The sequence below is a fragment of the Spea bombifrons genome, chromosome 13 (genome assembly GCF_027358695.1).
Source record: "Spea bombifrons isolate aSpeBom1 chromosome 13, aSpeBom1.2.pri, whole genome shotgun sequence".
Classification (NCBI taxonomy): Eukaryota; Metazoa; Chordata; class Amphibia; order Anura; family Pelobatidae; genus Spea; species Spea bombifrons.
Genome location: NC_071099.1, coordinates 11387317 through 11413170, shown reverse-complemented (window position 1 = coordinate 11413170; position 25854 = coordinate 11387317). Strand labels below are relative to the sequence as shown.

Here is a 25854-nt window from a genome sequence, read left to right as displayed (position 1 = left end):
CATTACACCCTCTCGCCCTCTCGACTCACGGACATTCACCTTGGACATGGGGAGGATTATCATGAAGCTCAATTTGCTTTTGATTTTGGTAAGAAAGCAAATTTTAATATTACTCTTTTATTTGGGGGGGAGAAAAAAAAAACACAAATTATTAAAAATTCAATGGTAGAAAAAAACTCTTCTGAATTTGTGTTTTAATTTGCAAATTCCAAGCTGAACCCACTGGAAAGTGGTGCCTTGACCACTCGCTAGCACTCTAAGGCTTTTGTGTTTTCTGCAATGATGAGGCGTGGAGCTTGCTGGACCAGCTAATGTATGAAATAATTCCCCATTTTGGGTTAATTGCTTACATTCCAAAAAAACCCCAGCTCTTCTGGATAATTGAAAATTTTAAATTGGGTAGTGGAGACTGAAATTTGCCATTTTTGTGGCTTTTTTGGGGGTTAATTGTTTACATTTAAACATTACTGGATAGTTTTCCTGAAGATTGGAAATTGGGTAGGGGAGATTGAAATCCCCCATTTTGGGGGCTTTGTGTGGTTAATTGCTTACGTTTTAAACATTTAATTTATATACTTCCTGAAGATTTGAAATTGAGTAGGGGAGATTGGGATTCTCCATTTTGGAGTGTTTTTTGGGTTAATTCCTTAGATTTGAGGATAATTTTCTGGAAGATCTGAGGCTTGCTGAAAGAATTGAGCCAGGCTTATAGATCAGAGATTATTGATAACTTTATCAATAAGTGCAGAGGCTGTTACCCCATCAGGACATATAATTAGTATATATTATATTATATTATATTCACGCTGGTTTAAGAAAAATCCAAGACATTTGAAAGATATTTTTGTAATCTGAAAACGCGTAAAGAATTTTTACAAGCATTTTATTGGAATGTAACACATATGTGACATATTCTAAAGAAACATGGTATCTTCTTCTAAATGTATGAATGGTAAATGAACAAAGTTGACAAAGTTTATATACTGTATATAAATTAATTCAGGTTAAAAATAATCTAAAAAGCTAATGTTAAGTGGGAAATATTACCCTTCCCAGGGGTAAAAGGCAGTATCTGGGAGGAGAGGGGTGGGAGAGACCATCTACATTACCGAGGTGACAATCGCTTCTGGCTTTTGAAGAGACAGAAGTTACGAGTCCCACCGAGAACAAAATCTTCTCCTATTACTGTCCTTTTATTAGCGTGCCGGGGTCCCCTGCTGCACCCGGCATATTTTGGGAGGATAGCAGGCTGGGAATCACGGCTTTATCAACAGCAAAACCCCTGTGGGTGTTGCAGATAGGAGCGTTCAAAGGTAATGCGTACCTACCAAGTATCCTGTTTAGTTTGGCCAGTCCCTCTCCCAAGCACCTGTGCCCCTTCTGCCCCCCCATGCCTATCCCAAATCTCTGTGCCCCTCTTCCTTTCCTTGATGCCCCTTAATTACCACCGCCGGAGGTTAAGAGAAGCGGTTTCGGGATTTAACCCTTGTAAGGAGGACAGGACACTAAACCTTCATGTTCTGACATGCCGGGTGAAACTTAGAGGACATGCTGCTTTTCACCGCAGGCTTTCCACCTTGTTGAGTTGGTTCTTGTCAGGTGGAAGAAATGCCCTGTGGGGCCGATTTAAAAACTCTGCAAGGTCACAGCGAGACATACTATACTGATGCCTGTGTGTGTGTATGAGTTGTATGTATGTGTATTTATCCGCATAATATGTGTGAGTTGTTGGGGTATAAGTGTGTGTCTCTGCGCATAACTGTGTGTTTTGGATCCCTTTATGAATTCACACTTTGCCACCCTGTTTGGAGTTGGACCCCGTTTGGCTTCACGCCACCCCCTAAGGACTGGGTCTTCCCGGTTTCATTGTAGGACCCAAGATGACCCCAGCTGTCCCTGGAGAAAGTCTAGCAGATGACCCATAAATACCTACAGTAAATTTATTTGGGACAGAAGATGTCTCCAATGACTTAGAATCCCAACAAATGCAATTATTAACAGCAATATGTATCAAGAATTACTCCAGAACTCATTTGGGGTAACTTCAGATGCAATGGAGAAGAAATCCAGAACGTCGGGTTGTTTTTGGCTATTGACACAGCCTTCTGGCAATCGTCAAATGATATCATTCGTTATTCTGTGTCATTCGAACAATGGCCGGCGTTTGTTACAAAAGCAGCAGAAGGTTCATGTCCCCTTAGGCTTGTTTTATGTATAAAACTTTAATATAAAAGAGAACGTGAGACTCAAGATAAAAATAAACATCGTAGGAATTTGCTGATTAGGAGAGAGAGAGAGAAAAAATCTTCCTAGAATTTTCAGATTAATTTAGAATTCTGGGTTTAAGAAGTATTTCTGAGTATTTTTTTTAAGTGTTAATTTAAAGCAAAGGAGTTGTGTAAGTGGAACAGCCTTCAAGGGGAGGTGGTGAGGCTACATGACGTTAAGACAGGGCCAAGGACCATGTAAGGCTTGAGCTCTTGGAGCAGGTGGAAAAAAGGGCAAAATATACAGGCTTTATATCTCTTATCTGCTGAAAATATATGTTTCCGTTCAGCCCTTAGATCTAGTTTTATTGTCGGCATGGCTGATAAGTTTGAAGATCCTTTTTCATAATCAAGTAGGACTTTGTGTCCCCATTTAATTATTTGTCATCACACTGTCTTGATTGAAGAAGACGCCAACAGACCCCAACAGAACCTAAGAGCCAATTGCTGAAGATAAGAGTGTTAGCTCCTGTAATCAGCAACTTCACAGGCGAGGCTAATGTTTAATGCATAACATACAGGCGCTAGAATAAACATTCCCTCATCCAAAAGCGTGTCTGTAATCTCCGTTCCCGACCGCTCGTTCTTAGCACCTTAAATCACCTGGAATAGCAGAGCAATCAATGTGGTGTATTTTTTCCTTCTAGAATCAGCATTCTTTCTCTTTTGAAGTGGCGTTTGTAAATGCTGGTCTTGAAGGAGCGCTTACTGGAGCTGCATATGCTGTCGGTTTGCAGAATTGCGGTCTAGAACCCTTTCGTTTAATGTATAAAATGTATGACTCAAGTTGAGTTGAGATGAGTTACATCGTCCACCTTGACTTGGCTGACTGAAACTGGACAATGTATCTATTCATGATAGTGAAGTTAATTGGCAGCTCAACACAACCTGAAATAATTTCAGGTCAACTCATTTATAGGACTGGAGATGAGGCGGTTCCGGCACATTGTGGCAACTGGGTGGCAAATGACATATAAATCAGGTTAACAAGAGTCTCCAGCTCGATAAAATCCAAATGACTCATCAAGAGAAGGTGACCATTGCTACCACTCAGACTCAACTCAGACTCAAATGATGACTCAACTGACAGACTTGAGTGACAGACCCAAATGTCCGACACGACAGACCCAACTGTTGTAGACTCATAATGTCCGACACAACAGACCCAACTGTTGTAGACTCATATGTCCAACACGACAGATCTAGGCTCAACATGTAGTTCTCGTGAACAGGTTTTGAAGTTGATAAGTTTTTTGGGCCACCATAGAAAAAGTCCTTCTGAACTTCAGAGGTTTCAGATGGAAAGAGAAGGCGAGTCTTTAGTTGAACTTGATTCCTTTAATATACCATCAACACCTCAGAGGTCTCGTCTTTCTATCTGATGAAGATACCTCGGAATTCCAGAAAACTGTTTTTTCTATGGAGGCCCCAAAACTGGTATCAACTTCATAACATATTCACAAGAACATGACTTGATATTGAACCTAGCTCTGTTGTGTTGGACATTATGAGTCTCCGGCAGTTGGGTCTGTCGTGTCGGACATTGTGAAAAATATGTGCTACTGTTTGAGTTGACTTTAATTGAGTGATATCAAGTTCTTCTGTGTTGAGGCCAGTAACTTTGTAACGATTCGGACCTTAGTGAATCGACCTGGTGTTGGTCTGGAGTGTATGCAACGGAATCTATAAGGTTGTATTCAGTAGAATCAAAGAACGCATGAGGTCTTATGAATACACGACATGTGTACATTATAAAATATCAGACGTGCAGAAAGTTCCGGACATTCTCAATAAATTCTTAATGATTTTCTGGAAAACATTCAAGTCAACGTATGCAATATCAGTATAAATGACGGAAAATGCAATGTTTAAGGATTCACAATATATTGAATGAAATACATTTTATGGATATATAATATAAAAAAATAATTAATATACTTGATACAGTATATCATCTATACATTAAAGTACAAACATGTAGTAGAACCCAATCTATATTTTATGGTTCCATGTTTTCCAACTGACCCCTGAGATCTCGGGGAAAAAGGGTCTGTAATAACAAAATTCCGCTTATATTATGTATTTTTTTTCTAGATGATATACGTCGGGTCGTCAACGCAGTATGAAAAATCCACCGGCCGCCACGCGGGACGGAAACACAGTCTCAAGGTACGTGCTGCCCTGTGTGTTGGACGTGCGCTGATAAACAATGTAATCAGATTCATTTTATAGAATTAATATAATTAATAAAAATAATAATCGAATATTATTTTAAATAGAAATTAACCATAAATTGTCATTTTATATTTTTTTAAACGGATTTATTGGATTTTATAGTGAAAAATCCAGCCTGCCATGGAAAGTTTTTACGCCAAGGGGTATTTTGGGCACCCCGCTAAGCTCTGCAGTGATACGCTGTTATAAGCAACCAATAAGGAAGGGGGGGGGTCAAATGCATGATGGGAAAGTGTGTTCTAAACACCAGAGATAGGTAGCACTCATTGAGATGTGTTGAAAGGCTTATATACTGAGAAAGTTAATATTTAATTAATATATATATAAATATTCGTAAAAATAATATGTAAATTAAATGCTAAAAACAGATTTTTTTTCTCCCTCATTCTGTGGTTTAGACCAATTTAATAACATCGGAATTATAGATTATATACAAATAAATATATATAATATTTTAAAAAATAAATCTACGATTTCTAGAGTTACATTTCTAAGCAGAATTTATAATAAATAATTAAAAATGAAACCAGCGCACACCCTAAATCTCGCTATTCACACCATAAATCATCTTGCCATCCTCTCGACACCTGAACTTTTCACCTGAAGTTTGGGCTTTAAATATTGCGGTCGCCCTACGTTCAGACACGTTCGCGTGTTAATGTGAGAGAAGACATGAATTTATTCAGTGACAGGATTAACATGTCGCCGCTAACAGAATGATTATGAAATAACCCAGGTTACTGCCTAAGGCTCTTGGTGACGTGGAAACCCTTGCCGTAGGCCAAAGCAAACAATATTTATCCCCAAGGTCGCCCCCCCCTGCATTCTGGGAGTTCATTGGTTAAGACTTCAGGATAAATCTATACTGGGAGAGGGCTGTTTGACAGATTGCAAGCTCTTCAGACCAGATTTTGGTCACTAAAGCAAATCTTCATTAGCTTAGGTTCTTTATTTGGGTGTCAAAAGGAAATATTAAGTTTTTTTCCTCCCCATCTCACAGATCAAGACTGTTTTTTTTTAGGATAAAGTGAGCGATGTGGACTCCTGAGTCCGGCAGGGTTGATGGTCCGTGTTGTGACATTTTGGAGGAATGTCAGTAACTTTTGAGGAATGGAAGCTCAATAAATAGCTTCACATTAATACCCCCCATTAATACCCCCCATTAATACCCCCAATGCTTTGAATGGTCAAAGAGCTACTAGAAGAGAGGGGCACCAGGGGAGGAAAGAGGTGGATCGGAGGTGGCGAAAGAGGGGGCACCAGGGGAGGAAAGACAGCATCAGGAGTGGAAAGAGGGGCTGCAGGGGAGGAAAGAGATGCATCATGGGAGTAGCAAGGGGAATCAGGGGAGAAAAAAGGGTACTGAGGAGGAAAAAAACACAAGGGATGAAAGGGGGCATCAGTAGAGGAAAGAGGGAAACTTGGGTTTTGGGAACAATAGAGGGACTACCTTACGTAAAAGCAGACATTTGGGTGGTATGGTTTTTAATGAATAAAATTTAAATAATTCACTATTTCTTTGTTTCTATCTAACTCTATATACGGCGTTTGCCAACTCGAAACCCGATATATAGATACAGTCATTCAATCTCTGGCGCAGCGAAAGTTATTTACAGCACTGCTGAGCGTCCACGCCGGGCACTTCCGTTCCATGAAAATCCTAATTAATTTTAGTCGTTACAACATCACAGACCACGAACTCCAAACCCTCGGCTCGTAGATACTAATCTATATTCAATATTTATCATCTCTTTCTGTGGCAGGATGACCCCTCTCTAATCAATTCTAATTAGTGTTCCCTCCGTATTTATAATCCACCCTGTGCCCCCCCCCCGCTGCTGAATCCCCTAATTAACCCCTTGAATGGTCTGTGCACGATAATGGAAAGCATTAGTCACAAAGTATCATCAAAGACATTACCAATGAAAACGTATCCCCTGCCTGTAGGCAGACTATCAATTAATAGATTAATACGGGTGTCACATTCTATGATTTTTTTTATATATAAATGTTGTTTTCTTTAGAAATTTGAGGGGTTTTTTTTAGCGCTTCTAACCGGTAAAAAAAAATAAAAATGAAAAAATATATATTTTAGTCTGAATATGGGTTGAGCGGTATCAGGAATGTTCCTAGAGGTTGGCTGGAAGAGCCATTCCTCAAAAGACCGATTGACCTACTTGTTAAATATCTAACAAAGCTGTGTCACAAAATGCCATAGATCACGGCGATTGGTTAACAGCGAAGAAGTAAAATGAATCATTTTATCGGAGTTAAAAAGTGTCAGTTTGTTCTCAGCGAGGCTCATTTTCATGGAAATTGTCCAAAAATGGGAGGTCATTAGGCCTTCGGTATAACGAAGTGATTGGTTTCGTAGAACTGCCAATTGGCCAAAGGGTAAAAGGCGTAAATATTACAGGTCACACCGGTTTCTGTTTGTTAAAGAGGAAGTGATGGGTACTGTTTTTCGTCCATGTTGTATCCATGGTTGGTGATCTTGTGTTACAATTCTTGGTTGGGAGATAAGTCCTCTTCGGTCTTTCCGCTTCCTATTTGGAGAACCTGGTGGCCTTGCTGTCCCTGGTGGGCTGAGCCAGTCCCTGATAGAAAAGCACCATAGAGATCTGTCACAGTCTGTGAAGGACAGAGAGGACGGCGAGACCTCTAAGTGATCTTCTTCTATAATGTAGGAAGTAGAAGCTTACCATGGGATTTATCTGCTTAACATGAATCGTTCTCGGTGTCCTCCTTTAGTACGTTGTTGCTGTGTATTCCCTTTCATAGGATTGAAATTCTCTTTATTTTTTCTTTGTTTTTGGGGATGAGGTCTCATAAGTCACCTTTATGAATCTGAACAGACTGGTCATTCTGGTTTCCATGTAAATCAGATGCATTTTGTCAGAACATAGAACACATATTAGCAAATACCTCACTATGACATGTAAATCACTCTCCAAACTGGTTTTCAAAATATTGTCCATCATTGTCCATCATTTTGGTCACTAAAACCAACCCCCTGTATTAGTCCAATTGGAGAGCTAATTGGAGGTTGTTTTGGTAAGAGGTCTCATATTTTGTCTTCTCGTCTTTCAGCAGAAATCTCTGCACCGTGGAAAGCGAGCCTGGGTCATCGACACGTTTGAGTTGGAAGAAGAACTGCCCGGTCCTTACCCAAAGCTCATAGGCACGGTCAGTCCTGTTCACCTCTTTTCCGCCTACCTTACGAAGACGCGCATGGGGTTCCTTTAAGAGCTGAAATGAAAGACCCCAGAAAACAGGCATCAAAGCTGGGGCAATTAACAGCTCTGCTCTTCAGCCACCAGCCCTTTTAGCTAAAATGCTGCCCCTGACAAACCTCAACCTTCTAAGCCCATGCCCAGTACACTGGGGGTAATAAACACATAGAATGGTCATCTCATACATACATGCCTGGAAGGTCCCGCTGATTCAGTGGGTGGTCCCGCTGACATGGCGGGATACATGTAATTGTTGGAGGGGGAATGGGACGAGCCGTAAAGTCGCTCCTGCGACCTGGAGTTTCCTGCAGTGACCCGGAGACGCTTTACCCGGAATCTCCGGGGCCAAAATCTGAGAATTCCCTGGTATGGATACATATATGTAACTTTTTAGAACATGAAAACACAGCTTTATAGGTTTATTCACTGCACTGAACTGTAAAATGTAGACTCTGTTAAGATTAGCAGATGACTTAAAGTACAAAAAAAACCCAAAGCAGACGGTCTATCAGCTCTACCCCAAAATGTTTGAATCCTCTTAGAACCCCTCTTTCTACTTATTCCTACATTCTATACAGAGTCATTTTCTGTTTTTTTTTTTAACGGGTTAAGAAGGCATTTACCGGAGTAGGCGTTATTTACTCCCTGGATCTGACACACCTTGAAAGAGCCTACAGGGAAACATACTCCTTGTTTGGCCATAAATCAAATTTTCTCCTGTTCTTCAGAAAATGTTATTTTCAATGGAAATGTAAAAAATAAAAAACAAAAATTTTTCAAATTTTATTACCTCTCTTGCAACATCAGAAAATTCATGACGGAACGTTTGCTGATTTAAAAGCCGTTTATCACCCGCAAGTAAAATGATTTTGGAGGGTGCCTGGAGGTATCAGGTGATACATTTCCATATAGATATAATTCACCATTAACACCGTAGTGTCCATAATCACTCAGAACTGGAAGGTATTTCACCATTCATGAGCTGTATCCATGACCCCAGCTTAGTAGGTACCAAGTTGAACCATTTCCTCCTGAAAAAAGTTACATTCCCTCTATAACCCAATTCTACAAGAAATGCCATAATTCTGTTGAGGTACGCGTTCTATTGTTGTGGTTCCATGGTCAATAGGACAATCCTGGTTTGGGACTTGAGGCCAACAATGCCTTTGTTGACCTTGTCAATGTCACCCAAACATCTCTGGGTAACCCCCAAACTTCTGTAACAGTCTATCATATTTATCACTCTACCCTTGTAGAATGTGGTGGAACCCCAGTGAAGTTCTCATAGCCCACCAATAGCCACAACTTGAACCAAAACAATGATGTTCCTTTCAAGTCCGTAACAAAGGACACAAGACGAAACAATTCCACTTTTGTTCTGTATTTGCAAGTCAAGATCTCTGTGGGTTATAAGGAATTAGTTGTTCAAACATTCTCTTCCATGTGGTCATATTTAAATGTATTTCTGTTTAGAGAGGGGTCACAAGTCACAGCCATTAATGGTCTCTCTTCTTCATCCATGTCCGGCAGGTGAAAGTGGAAGAAGACTATCAAATGAGGTACAGGCTGACGGGGAAAGGTGTGGACGAAGACCCCAAGGGGCTTTTCCACATTAACGAAGATGATGGATCTATTTATGTGCATCGAAAAGTCGATTTTGAACAAACAAAAATGTTCCACGTGAGTCCACTGTCTGAGGATTATATAGAAGGCAATGAACCTGACCCCGATGTACTAAATCCAACAAAATAGTAAATACCCTTATGACCCATGTCACATAATCACCTTCCTGCCTTAACTGTTTATTAAAGGGAAGTCCCACGGAAATAAATATTTTTCTCCTTGAGTATAAATCCCAGCGCTGTACACAGAAACATCCCCCCCCCTGTCAGAGCCGGCCTTAGGCGTTGTGGCACCCTGTGCGGACTACTCCTCTGGCGCCCCCCTCTCTGCCCCTTCAAACTACCCCCCCTCAAACTACCCCCCCTCTGCCCCTTCAAACTATACCCCCCCTCTGCCCCTTCGAACTGTACCCCCCCTCTGCCCCTTCGAACTATACCCCCCGTCTGCCCCTTCGAACTATACCCCCCCTCTGCCCCTTCGAACTACACCCCCCCTTACCTTGTCGCCGGAGTCCTGCGGTGAGAGCGGGAGGCATCCGTCTTCTCGCTCTGCCGCGGTGCCGGCATTTCATGTTGAGCGCCGGAATAGTCCGGCGCTCAACATGAGACGCCGGCACCGAGACGGAGTCACGGAGAGTAAGGGGCGCCGAGCGGCTGCTGAGAACTTCTCGAGCAACCGCTCGGCGCCCCTGCCCGGGACTTAGATTAAAGCATCGGTTTTTTTTAAACTTTATTTAAACAAAACAAAAAAAACGATGTTTCAAGTTAAGTCCCAGGCAGGCGCCCCTGCTACCATGGTGCCCTGTGCGGTTGCACAGGTCGCACACCCCTAAGGCCGGCCCTGCCCCCCGTGCTATACAGTAACACCTCCCCTAGCACTGTATACAGTAATATAACCCCTCAGAGCTGTATACAGTAATATAACCCACAGCCTCTAGGTTCATGACTGATCTGCCCATGTTAGTGACAGAAACAATCCACCTGTGCTCAAGCAGTTACAGGCTGCTGTTGGGAACAACATTAGAGAACTACCCACATTGGCGTTAATGCGATTCTCCTTTGCAGCGAGACAGCGGACCGTTTGCCGTTATTGTTTCTCTCTCTCTCTTATTATTTGATCTCCTTTCCTCAGATAATTTCTGATAACTCTCCATCTGCCGTAAGCTCCCCCCCTACCAGCTGCTACCCCCGGCGCCGCTCTCGTCTCATCCAGCCGTCGCTTACTTTCTGCCCCAGTCGCATTTTAATTGCACCGTCTGTAAAAATTGTCGGAAAACTTTTTTTTCTTTTTTTCTCCTTTTTTTTTCCCCTCCCCTCGCAGTGGAAATTCAACGCCATCAACAAAACCTCCCTTCAAGTGGGGACCAAACTAGGGATTCAGCTGAAGATCCTGGACATTAATGACAACGCTCCGCAGTTCAGCAAAAAGTCTTATGAAGTCTCGGTTAATGAAAGCGTTATCCAAGGTACAGAACGCGCCATCTGCTTGCCGCTCCGCTGGGTCACCCCGGCAGCTCTCCCCAGCTAGCTGCTAATTGCACCGCCAGCCTCGCGCGCACTTCCACACGCTTTCCCCGCGATTTAATTGCTACCTGATGCAGCGATGACTACTTTTTTTAAAAAATATCCCTTTTTTATGATACAAATTATCAGTCGACATACAAATACCTCAACGCCCTTCGTGTCATCTTCCAGCCGGTTGAAGGTGTCTTTGATTTGTTTTTTTTTTTCATGTTGATTTAACAAAATACCAAATTATTTCCGTGAGCCGAAAGCTGAACTCTTGTAGCTCAACAAAAGGTGTTTCTAAACATTTACAAAAGTTTCTTCTTAAAAATATATATATATTTTTTTAAGACAAATGCTGCCTTAACCCTCTTTCACCCTATTAGAAATGAATCGTAGCTATTTTATAATAAAATAATATTTATTAAAAAAATAATAAGACAATATTAGTAATAAAAAAAAAAAAAAATAATAATTAATCAAAAATCTAATTATTTTAATAAAGCTAAAGTTATACTTGAGAGCTCACAACATTATTTGAAATTTGTACGGGGTTATGAAGGGTCCCGCAGTTTTGCCGATATAAAGATTTGTAGATGAATAATAAAAATGGTTTAAATCAAAGACCACTTAAAAAAAGTGCCCGCCCTCTACATTTTTTCCTTGTCTACTGAGAAGGTGGTAGATAAGTGGAAGAGCCTCCCAGCAAAAGGGTAATATAGTGAGGATATGAAACATACATGGGACAGGCATATGGCTCCTGGATTTAAGACGAGACCAACGACTGATTAAGGTTTAAGTCTTTATAGCAGGAAAAAAAAAGAGGGACTAGATGGGCAGAATGGGGCCGATCTGCCGGCAGGGTCTATGTTTCTAATATATATTAATGTTTTAGGGTACTTACTTTGGACCCCCCTAGAAAAGAAATATGAAACATTGTTTGTTACCAGGGTGACTAAGCTTGGCTTGCGTTTCAGGGTACACGGTCTATACGGTACTCGCCTACGACTTGGACGAAGAAGGAAGCCTTAACTCCAGGGTGGATTATCGGATCGTATCCCAAACGCCCGCAGACTCTGAGACCGAGTTCACCGTCGACAGGGAGAAGGGATTCATCTCATTTAAAGGATGCCTGGATTACGAGGTGCCGCCTTACTCTCTTCTATCGTCACTACGGCAACAGCTAAACCATTTGCTAAAATAAAATTCCGTCTCTTTTCTTAAATCTAGGATCATTAAGATAGATTTTTACCTCCTTAAAGGAACGGGCATTTTTATTTTTTATATACTATTGTCCCTTTTTTTCTAAAAATGTACACAGAACATTTCTTCATCTACGTCCCCGTTGGTGCGTCAGTGGCACGACAGGTCGCGGCTGGGTTCCATCCCAAACTATCTACCGGGAGGGGGATTAATGGGGTACCTAGTGGTATTTTGGGTTAAATTAAGTGCTTTATATGTTTGTTTTGCTCTCTTAGAATTCCTAATGAGAATATTAGAACACAAGATTTTTTTCTTCATTTTTTTTGTTAAATGATACATTAAAAGGTTATGGAATCTTGTAACCCTTAGTTCTATTGTCACAAAGAATCAGCATTTTTATGGAAGGCGATCTTCACCTTGGCAGTTGTGAAATTTTATTTCCCTGCTGAATTTTATTTTTTTATTTGGAAATTCTTATAAAATAAACTCCAAAATTTTATACAAACTCTAGAACTTGTAGCTTTCCACGACTCGTATGAGTCATTTATATTTTGTTACCAAACGCCCACTTCCTTCCCTCGGAATGTTTAATAAGAGTCTACGATGTTTTTGGAAAATTTACTTAAAAATGACATCATCACCATCATCATTTTAAAAAAAAAATTAGATTTTCCTGCTAATAACTCTTTGACAGAGGAATAAAAACTACAAATTGGTCATTGAAGCCAAAGACAACGGAGCAGAAATCCAGCAGAGCAGTCAATGCGAGGTTCGGGTCACGGTCTTGGATCGGAATAACCATTCTCCGCAGTGGAGTTCGTCGCAGGTACGTCGCTCGATCTCGAATACCCGACAGAGTTTTTTTCCAGTGACACAAAATAATAACCGGTTATTTCAGCTTCTGTTTGCTCTCTGATTAATTAACGGGGATTTGTTAAGCGAACTGCGTTTTTTCCCCAGCGTGTGGATGCTCACCAAACACAATAACGCCATGTTTAATTAATGAGCTGTCTCACCGTCATTTTGTGTCACGCTGATCCGCAGTTTGTTCATTTTAACAGAATTCCCCCGGCGGAGAGGAAATTTTCTTCTCTAATAGAACTCAATATGTGTTGATTTTAGAAACAGGAGAATAGTCACATTCCATTAAAAATTTCCCGTCCCCCGTTATTTCTTGCTGCATTGGTGAACGATAGGATCCAGTGTACTCTGCACCGAAGGATCATGGGAAAGGAGGGGAAAATTTGCCTGAAATGCCCTGGTTTGTGCCCCTAATCTATTCTCACCCATAGCTCCAAACGGAGGTCCCAGAGCGCGAGGTCAACGTGACCATCCTAAGGTTTGGAGTCAGCGATGGCGACACGCCTTACACACCTGGATGGCGGGCCGTCTACAAACTCGTCTCGGGGAACGATGATGGAAACTTCCAAATAATGACAGATCCCAAGACCAACGAAGGTCTCCTTACTGTCGTAAAGGTAAAAAGAATTGAAGACACAGATACCGAGAGGGGGATGGGAGAAGAAGGGTAGGTTGTTGGGGAACACAACTGGATGCATTTGCCCCAAATACCATTAGGACCCTCAAAAGTGATAGGACTTTAGGACTATATGTGTTTGACCCAATATAATCCAATGCAAGGGTCAATGGTCTGTCCATGTATACATGATACAATCAAACAGGCCATGTATTCAACTTTGTATCTGGGTCGACGAGGCTTAAAACTTGATTTCTTAGCACCATAGTAGGAAAAAATGTCATGTGTAGCCAACATGAAGCCCCTGGCCGACGACCTTGACACATTTTTGGATAGTCCTATTACATCATTTTTTTCTCCTGATAACAGTTATTATTCACCGCCTGTTTTTTGCTTTGCTGTAAATATTTTAATATTATAAATGCCAATATTTATTTTATTTCTAATTATAATTAATATAATTTTTTGTATTTATGATTATAATATTTATTCTAATTATACATTATATTAAAAAAAGTATAAAAATCCGCAGGAATTTCCGCAGGAATTTGGGGGGTTAACGGGCCTAATTGTGAATGAAAAATGACCACTTTTAAGGACAGATGTGGTTTTCTTCACTGCGGCTCATAGAAGCGAATGTTGGCTGAGTTTCACGGCGGGTAATCTATCATTTCCCCCCGAGTAAGGAGAGGCTGGTGAGATCCCGGGTGTAGCCGACTGTATAACAGTGATGGATCAGCCACCTAATCAGTTTTCAAAATGAGAGATTGTGAAGATTGCAAGTCCTTAAAGACGCTGTCATGGCCACCCATCAAATCCTAGCGAAGATGACAGAAGTGTGGAGTTTATTTCAAACAGATAAATTATGGCTTCTATTGATTGAGAGGGACCCACCGCCGGGAATTAAGCAACTCAGATTCCTGTTGATGTCAACCATATCTTATAAGAACCACAAGTTTAAATACATTCAATTTGTATATTTATGGTTGTTAATAGCATAGATTCTGTTGATAAATGTAAATAGCTTCATGCCTCCTTTCAGAGGCTGGTCCCTTGTAGCTATCCTGGCTGCACCTCCATGATGGCGGCCTTGTCAGGAGGAGCTTGGAGGAGCCATTCTGAATTTTTGTTTAGAAGCCACCGAACAGATGATATAATGGAACACAGACTAAAGATGTAGAATATCAGTATAAGGATAAGGTGTTATATAGTAATACGGTGCAACAGAATAATTGTGGGTAGCATCTGGGTGGCCAAGGTGGAATTGTGGGCAAATTCTAGGCATTTTGTATCATCGCGTACATCATTATGAATATATGTCTCGTTTTGGTTTCCGTAGCCACTGGATTATGAGAAGATCTCCCAATGCCAACTCTCTGTTCAGGTGGTCAACGAAGAGCCTCTGCATAGCTGCAAAATACTGAAGAAGACCCTGACAGGATTGTGGCAATTAGATAACGGCAAAAACCAAATTGCAAAGTTGATGGAGGAAGCCACTAAATCTGTGGTGGTGGATGTTCTCGATGTGAACGACCCCCCGCTGTTCATTCCGGATAAGATAACCATTTCAATGCAGGAACATTCCATGGAGAGCGGGACTGTGTTGGGAAAAGTGGAAGCCAAGGATATGGATTTGGCAAAACCAAATAAAATTAAGTAGGTATCTTGAGGGTTCATCATAAGATGGAAACATATTGGATACCACCACCATGTGGTCGGTCTACCAAGAGGTTTCCAACAACCGGGAGGGCTCAGATTTCTATATCCAACAGTCTGACTTAAATAAAGAAATGTCTGTGGAAACTCTCTTCCAGAGTAAAGCTAATTTACGCATGCCTCTTGTCCCTGTTTGAGTTTTTTAAATAACATTTTCTAAGAAAACATTTAGCCTCAAGGACAATTTATGTGACTTTACCCGCATCTTGTTTGTCAGGTATGTTATAGAGAATGACACGGCTGGGTGGCTGTCCATGAACGAAGATACTGGAGTGATAACAGCCAAAGCACAGATGGACAGAGAGTCAGAATACGTGACTAACAGCAACTACGTTGTGAAGGTTCTGGCCGTCGATGACGGTGAGCGTGTGTTATAACCGTGTCCTGTCCATTTTCTCAAAGAACATCGAGACGTGTCATGAAATGTCTAGATATTTCCATAAGTTGAGATGTGTTTGGTAGTCTGTATAGAGCTTCAACCCAACTCATCCTGCACCCCAATACTCTAGAAAAGGTTCTACCAGTTACCTAAACATCTGGATGACCCACGTCCTGCAACCCTAATCTTTATAGCGACACATTTCCTTTATGTCTAAACTTTGTAACCCAAGAAACCATCACCCATTTTCTTTTTGGAGAAATATTCCTCCATTATCTTGTTGTAAGGCAGCACTAACTCTTAACCCTTTATTCACTTTTTTTTCTAGGGGTCCCCTCAATGACGGGCACGGCCACATTGTTTATTAGCCTCAAAGATATCAACGATAATGTTCCCAGGTTGGAGAGTCCATACTTGACCACATGTTACAACGAGGAGGAGGCCCTCATCTCAGCATTGGTCATCGACAAGGATTTGGATCCATACTCTGGGCCGTTTCACTTTGATGTTCTAGACAAAGACTATGAAGCAAAGCATTTAGAGCTGATCGCAAATAGTGGTAAGGGGCAAAAAATAGACGGGATAAAACCCACTTTTATGTGGTGATATTCACTTGGAACACAGGAGTGATGGGAGTGATAAAGGGCCATTGGGACACAGGAGTGATGGGAGTGATAAAGTGCGATTGGGACACAGGAGTGATGGGAGTGATAAAGTGAGATTGGGACACAGGAGTGATGGGAGTGATAAAGGGCCATTGGGACACAGGAGTGATGGGAGTGATAAAGGGCCTCTGTACATCTATGAAGAGATTCCATAAAAAATCAGCCGTTTCCAGCTACAATAGTCATTTATAACATTAACCCCGTCTGCGCTGGATTTCTGGTCCATTTCATCTTATTTTATATAAGACAAGTTTTATATAAGATATGTGACCCCAAACTTTTGAGCGGTAGTGTGCATATATTTAATATTCAGATATGTACAATGTATATATATTTATATAAAGCAACTGTTGATGAACTAAACATACTCCCAGGTATCTGGAGCCTCTTCCTTGTATTTATATTCTTTGTATAACATGTTCCAGTTGCTCAGAAATGATCTCACATTCTTCTAGAGATTGTGTAAATTCCATTCATCTGCCTTCTGACAGCTGGTAACAGTTACTTTTCAGATGACGGGTAGTAAACCAGCCCCATATTAGTGAACCTGCTGATCCGGTTATTGTAAGAATGCATTGAATTTTCTCCGTACGCATCAAACCTTCAATTCATAGCGTCCCCCGGGGCCAGAGCTCACAGCGAGAGGCCGATAAACAGCAATAAAATAACTGGGCGGAGGCGGCCGCTCCTCACTGAAACCTCGGCATTATCGCCTCGGCCGGTGGATTTGTTTGTAACATGTAAAACCTCCGATCATTAGTAAAAAAAAAAAAAAAAAGTCTTAGTCATCGTATAAAATGAAGAATATATATTGTCTTTCAGTTATAAAACTCCAACTTTTATATATTATTTATTTATTGCAAAGTACAATCCGATCCGTTACATATTCTCCAAATGAACGCGGCTCTTGGCGGATTGTACTATAGAGACTTGATTATAGTGGAAACCAAATGGTTTCGTTAGCGATCGTTATGAAAACCGTTAGTGGTGAGGAGGTAAAGATAGTGTGAATAAAGTCACCCGTATTCAAGCAGGAATTTTAGCTGTGATATAGCAGGGAGAAAAGCCCCAATCGGGACACTGAGTATCTGCCCATTCACGTTTATACTGGTGTAAATACCCTGGGAATCTGCCAATTTACCCTGAGACCATGAGATCAGGGTAAAAACCCTGAGAATATGCCCCATTCACCCTGAGACCCTGAGATTGGGGCAAAAACCCTGAGAATCTGCCCCATTCACCCCAAGACTAGGGAAAAACTCTTTGAATCTTCCCATTCACCCTGAGACCCTGAGTATCTGCCTATTTACCCTGACAACCTGAGACTGGGGTAAAGGTGGACTTGCCATATTTTGCTTTCTTTTGATGGATGCCATGTTTTGGCCTCACCGAGATCTGTAATCCCTGACAGTATACTCTGGTAACGCCTGCCGGTTATATTTTAGGGGATACGCTCCAGATCCGGAAACGGAAAGGCGCTCACCAAGGAAATCATACTTTGAACATTGAGATCTACGACCGGCAAGGGACCACCTCGCTCCAGAAACTCACAGTGTATGTATGCGACTGTCTTGATGGAGATGCTTGCGTAGAAAAGATGAGCGGCCCACCTGTGCTGGGTGGAAGTGCCATTATTTTACTACTTCTGGCCATCGTCCTATTCTTGGGTATGTATTATTTATTATCCACTAAAACCTTAAAAATAATCATATGTGTTTTTAAGGACTCATCCTCTCATCCTCTCTCGTCTTCTTGCAGCTCTCAGTCTGCTTCTGTGTAAATTCCAAACGAAGAAGGTGATGGTCCCTGTAGACAGCGAGCCCTTGAACTCCATCATCGCGTACAACGAAGAAGGGGGCAACAAGGACTGTCAGGTGTGAACCCCTCGGGGGCTTTTGGGATGCTATTCTTGGCCAAATAATCTCATTCTATCCATGGGCGGCCAAACAGTCCAATGATATCCATCCAACCTGACGACTGGCCATGATCAAGCTAACTACAACTACAAAGATCAAGTTTTAACCCATCTAGGGATACATTGCAATGCCCAATTTATTCTTCCATAAGTCACTCTTTCTGGTTACACCATCAGGCAGAAAAGATGTAGCTCATCAGAGCTCTTACGTTCCATGATGACACGCTCTTTGTGCTTGTTTTTTAGGGGCCAGCAACTTTAAATGAAAACGAGGCTGAATTTACATCCAAAAATCAGGTAATAGAGCCATTGGTGTTAAATCAGTGATGTTGTGCAGTAGAAGCTACGGGGTCGCCCTAAAGTATCGTATCGGGCAAATGGTCCACTAGATGGACAAGTGGGCAGTTGCTCCTCGGAAACCAGTCTTGGCGTTGGGTCCATATTTCTCTAAAGACGCTTTTATCCTTGGGGCAACCATTAATTGCGCTCTATAGTGTGTGAAGGAACTGAGCATCAACCGACCTCTCATTTTATTCTTTCCTCGGAAAAGACAATCACATAAAAACACACAAATTAAGCCTTTTAAGGTTCTAAGTCACATGACAATTAAACACTCCTGGCCAATTCATGAATAACAACATTTTAGACTTTTATAATTAATTGTAAGAAGGATCTGGACATTCAATCCTAAGAATCATGATTCACTTTAAAAGAGCAGGTGGGACAGCATCTTTAACCCATTTACAATAACTTTTTTGGACAACTCAGTCTAGGTTAGTTGAAGAGAACTTACTTTTTTCCTTGGTTAGGCTTGGTTTGTTTAATGGACTCTAACCAAGGAGTCAATGTTGATATATTGGGTCAATTTAGATCGCTGGACCTCAGGGGTCTTCTCTTCAGTTGGAATAACAGATTAAGGAGGTCACAATATGACTAAAAAAAGTTTACGTAACTTCGACAAAAGGCTCACAACTGGGAGATAATTAAAATAATTTACCCCAAGGAGTTTCTGAAGGACAACACTGGCTAGAACGAAGGTCTTCTACTATCTCTGGCCACCGGAGAAAATAACTTCTTTTTTTTTTAATCAGACATAATGTAAGCAAAATAATAATAAAAAATAATAATTTATTTTTCATTTTAAAAACAAAATTTATTTTTAGAAGGTAAAAGACGTCTGAAGTTGGATATAATTTCCCCTTTCTTGATATTCTCCGCGTGACACGACAGAGATCCGAGTCTTTTAATTTAAAAACCTACGACTCGCAGCAGAAGTTCTAGATCAGCAAACCATTGAAGATAATAAGTAATTTGGCTGCGATATTTCCTTTAACGCTGAAACGAGGCTCGTTTTATGGCACATAAAAACTTGTCAGTATCCCTGTAACCTTCTTAACAAGTCATTATCGCTACGAGACGGAACATTGCGGATTCTCGACGTGCAAATTCAGCCTCCTTCCTTTATCGGCCTTTTACCGAAACCCCCCGTCTTTAACTCCTAATATATGATCTGACCCAATAAATTCAAACTGGAAACCTCTACATTTTGGAATATCATTTCTCTGTAACGTAATGCAGGGCGACCAAAATTTGATTTATTTTGGATTTTCCTGGTTCGTTTTCGGACAGTAATTATATTACGGCTATTAAAATAAGGAAGGGTCCCCAAAAAATAATGGGTAGGGGGCAGTAGGCATCATAGCTTTTACACCCATGGTGGCCCTTTTAACTCAAACTGGGTTATAATACAAGGCTCTATCTTGGTGATCTTGGTGACCCCAACATTCCTTGTCAGCGACTTCACAAAGAACCCGCAGGATGATCATAAAGCATTAATTGAGGAACGGGAAACCTAAATTTCTCAAAAAATTTGAAAATTGCTACAATGTTTGGATGCTTTTGAAAACCTGCAAAATGATAACGTATCCTATGCAGCCTTAGTTTCCCTTAACACAGTAACATGGTGATTTCGGTTGCAAAAAGTCAATCAAGGTCAACCTCGCTGTTGATCCGGAAGAAGACAAAAAAATTACGCGATTTCCAATTGTGCCCCAAAAGAGAGAATATTGGCGCCTGGTTTATCACAACATGTCACTTTGTAATCATCAGAATTCAACCCAACGCTTACGTCTCAGAATTGAATGAAATTTTTGCTGATTTTTAATAATCTCAGGCCGGTCGGTCTCACATCTTTTGCATTTCTTGGTAGAATGGAAGCGTCGAAGCGGACGGAGCGTTATACCGGCAGAGCGCCCGGAGATTTTCGGTAAGAACCCCAAGTCCATGCATTGATTTATTTAGAACTGTCTATAGTTTTGTGCGTTTTGTAAACTTATGAAGGTATTTAGTTTAAAATGAATCAGTGGGGACCTCAGGGAAGCGGGGATCTGCGCCAAAATCTGCCAAAACTAAGAGACCAATTAGTTCCACAGACTGTTACAAAGGCTGCCCCAGCCAATCAGCTTCCACCAAAGGGGGGACAGGAAGTGGAGATGGCTACTCCTATCTATATACATACCTCCACCTGGACCCTCCTTCGCCGGATGTGAACATGAGGCCCCACTGATGTTTGTAGGTGGTCCCGCTGATGTCGGTGGGTGGTCCCGCCAGTTTTGGTGGGCAGTCCGGCAGATGTCAGTGGGCGGTGCCGATGATGTTGCTGCTGGTCCTGCTGATGTAGGAGACACACACACACATATGACATCATATTGCTTTGCTGTGCCTTTTAAAGATGTACCTCACCAGACGGGAGTCAGCTATGGAGGCTGTACCGACACGGCGGGGTCTTCTATAGCGTTAGTGACTAACCTCTATGAAAAATTACTGCAGTTTTTTTCTGAAGTAATACTGCAGTTTGTAGAAAACTGCAGTTTTTTGGACATGAAAAAACTGCAATACTGCACTTTTACTGCACATTTACTGCACGTTTACTGCACTTTTACGTCATTATATTGCAAACCTACAGTTGTACTTCAATGTACTGCAGCTTTATCGCATTTGTACTTCCTTACAAAAATAACTGCAGTAAAACTCCAGTACAGTGAAGTACAAATGCAGTAAAAGTGCAGTAAAAGTGCAGTATTGCAGTTTTTTCATGTCCGAAAAACTGCAGTAATTTTCGGTAAGGGCTTGGTTGGGGAGATCAGTGATCTCCCTTTTAATGGCCCACTGAGCAGTTGCTCTACAGGAAGCCTAATTGCCCAAAAGGGGCAATTGGCTACCTGTTATACCACAGAGGGGCTGCTGTGATGGGCTTAGACCAGTATACACCACAGCACCCTTGGGGGAATATAAGCCAACAGCTTGGGCACAGTTGGAACCTAGTAGACATGAATGATCAGCTTGACAGGTGCCAAAGACGTGTTTTTTTTTAATGTCTTTTTCCTATAATAAGAGAAAATAAACGTTTTTTCTTTTTGGAATGAATTTCACAACTCAGCAAACTGGTGAAAAATTTGCAGGTTTGTGGCGGAAGCCCCGGAATAAATTTCCATCCCTAATAGTGAAAGGTAGAGCGAAAACAAGTGAACGCTGACTAATTATAATTAAATGGTTGCACTTTTTTTTTACGCCGAGCGAATCAGCAGACTCAACCTTTTTTTTTTTTGTCCTCCGCGCCCCTGGGATTTCCGAACAGCGACTTTATTTCTGACGTTCGGGTAAAAATTGACAGAGGGAAGACGGACAGAAAGATGTAGAGAGAAAGTTTGATTGCCAAAAAAAATCAAAACGAGGCATGAAACAAGGTCATGTTTCAAAAATGTATGGAGTGAGATGATTGGAAGATCAAAGGGTAGATAGAAACCGTTCCAATAAAAAGTAAAGGTTCCAATTGGAGATTCTTTTTTTTTTTTATTCCATTTTTTTTGCCATTTTTTCAAAACATTTAAAAAGACTGTTTTAAATATTTACATTTATTTTCCTAAAACACATTCTTTTTTTCCGTCTCAGAGCCCGGCTGTTGTCGGCCACAATAAGGTGAAGGTCATGCGTTCCAACAGCCTCCAGGTAAGGAAACGCTAACCTTTGTTTACCGGGAGAAATTCTAAATATTATATATATTTAAATATATATTTATTTTTCATTGAGTTGCTTTTATCTCCTATTTTGACAGCCTCGCTCTAGTTACTACTCCGCAAACCGTCACTTTGATCGAGCCACAAGCCAACGCCACTCGGTGAGTCCCATCCAGGTGAAATTGTGGCCATCTGAAAAGGGTGACGTTGCCATGGTTTTCTAACAAACAAAAATAACCCCCAAATTATTGGGATTGAGACACAAGAATAAGGAGGTTGGATTAATTATTGGGTCATCAAAAATGGGTCGTTTATTAGAATTTGAGACATTTTCAGTACGTCTTTATTAATATTGTCCATCTTTTATTTTTTCTAGAGCTATCATAGAGGGAAGAGAATTAATCTGATCGACCGTGGAACTGCCCACCGGAATTCTGTACGTTTTAAACATATAAATCGATGAGCACACCAAGGATCAGTATCCTCTAGACCTTATTGGATAGAAATAGATATATGTCCCACTGAGGATCCGTTTGCTCACTTTTATTAGTAATTCATTAATATTAATTATTTTATTTGTAAAAACGAGTATTTTGAAGCTTTATGAGGTTAGTAATAGTAAATAATATGTATATGTAATATATAATGACTTTATATATCTATTATTGTTTTATACAGCTCATCAGAGGACAGCTTCACTCCATTGCCGCTGCCAACCAGTCTATGAGTAGAAGACCTTCAAGGATGACGGAAACCATGTTGAAACAAGTAGGGCATACGTTATGTTAAAATTCAGCTACAACTGCCATGGAGATGCAAAAGTTTTAAAATATATGTTTTTTTGGGGGGGGTTGCATATTAGAAATGAGTGTAGAACCTGCTGGCAGATCGGCCCCACCCGACCCCCGTCTAGTTGCCAGTTTCTCCTGCTGTACAAACTCCAACCTTGTCTCGTCTTAGATTCAGGAGCCGTATGTCTATCCCATGGTTAGATTATAGCCTCTTGTTCTAACATTTGTCCTGCTTTGGGACGAGGAGACGCTGTTAAACTAAAACTGATCAAATATTTTTCTTGCAAGTATATATATATATATAAATATATATATATATGTCTCATCATAGAAGAATGGCCTAAGATTCTTTCAGTTGCTTGCGGGGGAAGTAATTTTTCGTTGCACCCTCCACTTCCTGCAGTCAAAATCATCTAAACTATTGGAAAAAAGACAATATATTCTCATTTTTCTGTGTCCATCAGGGGACAGAAACCTCAACAACACTAAATATGATGGTGAAATTTTAAAATACATTCAGGATGAACCCTGCGTGAGCCATAAATTGCTCAGAATTGGTTACATTGTGATTGTCGCACAGTGTTTTATCCCACTGCGGAGAAAAAGGAGTACAAAGCTCCTAGCTTCACCCATGTCTGCCACTGACCCAGCTTAGAGTAAACCTTCATCACGTGACCCGCCAAGCAAATAAGGCTCCTTATTCTTCACCATTTAACACTTTGCACCTGGATACTTTGTTTCGATTTCCCAGGATGCCGCCGAAGCGATGGTTTCACGCAGGGTCAGACATGGTGTCGCAATTCTAGGTTATTACGAGGTTCCCGTACCTTGTTTGGCATAATTCCATTTCTCACCGCTGAAAATGTGCAAGATATGATCCCAGCGCAGTCAAAAATAAATAAAATAATAATACCAAAATAAAATAATAATAAAAAAATCAATGGATTTCTTAAGCGTGCTCGGGGGGAATGTGAGGACTAAATTAAAAAACAACACTCACAGCTTTAACATAATTAAAATAATTTATTATTTTTACGAAAATGTTGCTTTTTTTTTAAGCTCATTATAATATTTTTGGAGATCAGATCTTCTGAAATACATTTATCGGTTACTGTAATCTGGAAACACATTCAAAACATTGTACAGCGCTACGGAACATGATGGCGCTATATAAAAAAATACTAATAATGATAATAATAATAGTAATAATTTACAACATTTATTAACAAGAACAAATAATAAAATACAGGATTTAGGAAACTCTATTGAGAAATTTAAATGGATTTCAAGAATGCCCTAGTAGGAATAAAATATGAATTCTTTCTTACGGTTTCATTAATTATCCCAATTTTTTCATTCCAGAAGCTGAAGACCCATGTAACCGACCTGGATATCTACAAACCGCGTGTATTTGCTGATGAAGGACAATTATCTGGAGCGAGTTCTCTGGAAACGATCACCATCGCGGGGAGCATGGTCAACTTGGGAAATTTTGAAAACTTGGGATCAAAGTTCAACATTTTGGAGGACATCTGTGCTGAGCACCTGCTCAACCGATCCAAGGAGAAGCCTTCGACATAAGGAGTCGGCGTTGGCCGTTCGTTGGATTTGGAAACCATTTTGGAGCAGTTCTAGAGAGGTGCGAACTTTGCGCTGAGCTGAACACGATGACCTCATGGGAAAAATGTGTTGAGGTTGATGTACCCAGATACCATGAATGAAACGTTCAACCTAGAACTTGCTACAATGTATATAACCAATGGGAACCTGCCTCACACCTGCCCCCTTTTGTTGGTTTAGATATTATCGTTCACCTATAAAGAGATACTGTTTCCTGATGATATCACTGCTCTGTACTCATCTACCATCTGAAAACTTTTTTGTATCGTTGCCGAAATGGGACTTCATTGGTCAGGGAATGGGAGCCCTGGAGTAATTTAGCATATTCCTTAAACTGGCTGGAAGCAATGAGAGGGAGCCTTCCTAATTCCAGTTGACATACTGGTATCTCAGTTACATATCTGAGTACATTCTCCAGTAAGCATCATGACACGATGCTATTGTGATTCCTGTAGATACAGTTTATGGATCTCTACAATCCAGAAAATTCCATTATCCATGGTGAGGGTCCGTGGCCTTAATGTCTAGACAATTGAAGTACAATCAGTGACTCTGTAATGCCTGGCTACGGCTAAAACGATCTGGTGGCATAGACAGTCATCGGACCTTAACAGACGCATCATCGACATGTCCTTAAACCAGTTCTTCCCCAGTTCATATCTTATTGTGCGTTAGTGGAAATGGTGCTAGGTAAATATTTTCTGTATATATATATATATATATATATATATATATATATATAGCCGATGTATAACCTTATTATGGAAATGGATGAATTAAAATATAATATGTGATACACAGTTATAGGAAATCTTCTGACATTTCACGCGCTTTATCATAATTTAGTAAATCGTTACCTTGGGTTTTTTTGTGGAGCCATTAAAAGCATTTATTTGATTTTTAAGACCAGCAGAGGGAGCAACTTCACCTCGAATACGCGATCTTTTACTTAAGGAGGGAGAGAAGAAATACGTCAACAGAAAATATAAACATTCATTTTATGATCCGGGTTTGAGAACCTAATTCCAGAAGTGGAGTCTCTTCTGCGACTCAGGAGCGAAGCTTCTAATACAAAGTATTCAGAAGTAATACCCCTCCGATTGATGAAAGTCCGCTGTGTGTATTAATACCTGAAACCGGCCCCCGTCTAGTCGCCCGTTTCTCCTGCTGTAAAGACTCAAACCTTAATCAGTTGTTGGTCTCGTCTTA

General features: G+C 40.7%; 1 protein-coding gene across 1 annotated transcript; it reads left to right on the top strand.

Annotated features, from left to right (window-relative positions):
• On the top strand, positions 1-25030 carry LOC128471491 (cadherin-like protein 26). Its single transcript, XM_053453440.1, has 20 exons — positions 1-88; positions 4362-4436; positions 7593-7688; positions 9266-9415; positions 10679-10823; positions 11841-12007; positions 12761-12892; positions 13359-13544; positions 14883-15199; positions 15477-15619; positions 15967-16197; positions 17749-17970; positions 18062-18177; positions 18465-18515; positions 20428-20484; positions 22170-22226; positions 22333-22395; positions 22611-22670; positions 22913-23002; positions 24388-25030. Exons 1-20 carry the CDS (start codon positions 47-49, stop codon positions 24604-24606), a joined length of 2619 nt encoding a protein of 872 aa, XP_053309415.1. The 5' UTR covers positions 1-46; the 3' UTR covers positions 24607-25030.
• The last annotated feature ends 824 nt before the right edge of the window (positions 25031-25854 follow it).